Genomic DNA, 2,963 nt, shown 5'->3' on the forward strand with positions numbered 1-2,963 from the left:
GCGCGAGAGAGTGTTTAGTTTCTTTCTTTAATGGTTGAACAAGTGTTACTTGCATGGTTAGATATTTATTATTATGAACAATGTTTGATTTGGATCTTTGATATGATTGTGATGACTTGTGGGCATGTCCACGATCATTTAGTTAAGGTTAAGGTTTAAGGATATTATGAATAAATAATTGGGTTTCGTTTTATCATGCTGTCCATTCTGTAATCATTCTGAGCAGTCTACCTTTATCATCATTTTCTAGATGTCCAATGGTTATGAAAATTTTATGGAAATAAGTAGACTTCAACATCTTTCTTTTGGCTCTGGAATCACCTCAATACCTATTATAAATTGTGAGATACAGCTGTTGTAAGTTGAGGTTTTAGTGCTGTCAGAATTCTAGAACAGTACTGCTTGTCGTCTATATTTGACTAAGTAAACGTCAGAATCTGAAAAGTGTTCTAAATGAAAGTCACAGAGAATTTCATAAGCTTTCCAGAAAGGTAAAATACGCAATTATATGATAAACAGAGAGTGAGATATGCTCATTTTACTGCACTGCTGTTGTCCAACTCGTTAGAAAAGTTCAGAACAATTATCTTCTTGTATACCCTACATATATCTCTTGTCTTGATCTTGTGACACCTACTCTTGTTATACCATTATCTTTTAAGGGTTATATGCTTGGACATGTGAGACTTATATGATGCATCTACAGATGGTGAGCACTAGGAGGAACAACCAGGGAGGCAAGGACCTGCCACCACCTCCTCTAGTCATAATGGAGTAGCTAATGATGATGCAGACACAGTTGCTTCAGCAGATGGCCCAGAACATGCAAAACATGGGGCAAGAGAATGGGAATGCACCCCCTTATGTCAGAGATAAGAGGGGAGAGTTCCTGAAAGGACACCCACCTATATTCAAGCACTCTGTCGACCCACTCCAGGCTGACGACAGGCTACGTGCCATTGAGAGGCAACTAGAGATTGCCCAGTGTGATGATAAGGAGAAGGATTTATATGCTTCTAGACAGTTACAAGGAGCTGCACTGGATTGGTGGGACTCATTCCACTTCGGTCGTACCGAAGCTAATCCCATCACTTGGGCCGAGTTCTGCAGTGCCTTCCGCTCTCACCACATGCCTGTGGGACTAATGAAGTTAAAGAGGAAGGAGTTCTTGGCTCTCAAGAAGGGGAGCATGACTGTTGCTGAATATTGTGACAAGTTCATACAATTGTCATGGTATGCACCGACTGAGGTAGATGAGGACGGGAAGAGGCAGGAGCTATTTATGGAGGGCTTAAATGATGGTCTCTAGTACCAGTTGTTGTCTCATACTTTTGCTAACTTCCCGTAGTAGGTGGATAAGGCTTTAGTGATCAAGAACAAGTGCCACCAGATGGAGGACAAAAAGAGGAAGTTTCAAGGACAGCAATCTGGGAGCAACTCTCGCTTCCATGCCAACCCTCAACAAGCTCAACCTCAGCAGCGCTATCAAGGTCAGTCAGGTCTCAACCGCAACCAGCAACCCCAGCGTGCACAACAGCAGCAGTAGTAGTACAAGGCACCAGCTCAGCGCCAGCAGTAGCCCAACAATGTACCTATGAGGAACAATGCCCCCAATGCTCCACAAAAGAATGGCGCACCAAAAGCGCCAAATGCAGTTAATGATCATAAATGCTTCAATTGTGGAGAGTCAGGACATTACTCCAACAGATGCCCCAAGAGGATAGCTAACCTGCAGCAGAATTATGTTTGGGGGAAGGTGAACCATGTGACTTCTAAAACAGCTCAGGAGGCACCAGATGTGGTGATCGGTACGTTTCTGGTCAACTCAAACTTAGCTACAGTACTTTTTTGATTCTGGTGATTCGCATTCCTTCATAGCATATACATTTATAAAGAAGCATGGTATTCTAGTAAGTGTTATGAAGAAACACATGTTAGTAAGCTCACCTGGAGGGGAAATGAAAGCAGAGTGGATATGCTTAGCTGCTAGTATTAGCATAGGGGCGTAGAATTTCAAGCAAAACTTGTAGTCATAAACTCATCTGGTATTGATGTTATCTTGGGTATGGATTGGTTAAGGTTGCAGAAGGTAGTTATTAATTATGGCAATAGCTCTGTGAATCTTACCACTTCATCTAGAGAGAAAATTGAGTATGTGGCAACACAGTCAGCTACAGAAATCTATCGGGTTAATTAGTTGGAGGGCACAACCTTAGAAGATATAAGGATAGTAAATGAGTACCTAGATGTCTTCCCTGAGGAATTGCTAGGTATGCCACCTGAACGAGACATCGAGTTTATAATTGAACTTTTATCGGGAACTGCACCCATATCTAAGAGACCCTATAGAATGGGAGTGAATGAATTAGCAGAACTTAAGAAACAATTAAGGGAATTGTTAGATAAGGGTTATGTTCAACCTAGTTCTTCACCTTGGGGTGCACCAGTACTGTTTGTAGAGAAGAAAGATGGTACACAGAGAATGTGCATAGATTACAGGTCACTTAATGAGGTCACAATTAAGAATAAATACCCACTGCCTAGAATCGATGACCTGTTTGACCAATTGAAAGGGGATTGTGTGTTTTCCAAGATTGACCTTTGATCTGGATACCATCAGTTGAGAATAAGGCATACTAACATCCCCAAAACTACTTTTGTGACCCGATATGGACTGTATGAGTTCACAGTCATGTCCTTTGGTCTGACAAATGCACCTGCTTACTTCATGTATCTGATGAACAAAGTGTTCATGGAGTACCTTGACAAGTTTGTCATTGTGTTCATTGATGACATATTAGTGTACTCTAAGAATGAAGAAGAACATGAAGAACATTTGAGGTTGGTGTTGTAGAAGCTTAGAGAACATCAGCTTTATGCTAAGTTTAGCAAGTGTGAGTTCTGGCTAAAAGAAGTATCTTTCCTTAGTCACATAATCTCTAATGGAGGAGTAGCAGTAGATC

The 2,963-nt window shown here is 41.3% G+C and overlaps 1 protein-coding gene across 1 annotated transcript; it reads left to right on the forward strand.

The window, feature by feature from the left end:
- The first annotated feature begins 811 nt into the window (after positions 1-811).
- Positions 812-1,309, forward strand: LOC136454801 (uncharacterized). Its single transcript, XM_066455080.1, has one exon. The coding sequence runs from the start codon at positions 812-814 to the stop codon at positions 1,307-1,309; it is 498 nt and encodes a 165-aa protein (XP_066311177.1).
- The last annotated feature ends 1,654 nt before the right edge of the window (positions 1,310-2,963 follow it).

This window comes from Miscanthus floridulus, chromosome 5 (assembly GCF_019320115.1).
Source record: "Miscanthus floridulus cultivar M001 chromosome 5, ASM1932011v1, whole genome shotgun sequence".
Classification (NCBI taxonomy): Eukaryota; Viridiplantae; Streptophyta; class Magnoliopsida; order Poales; family Poaceae; genus Miscanthus; species Miscanthus floridulus.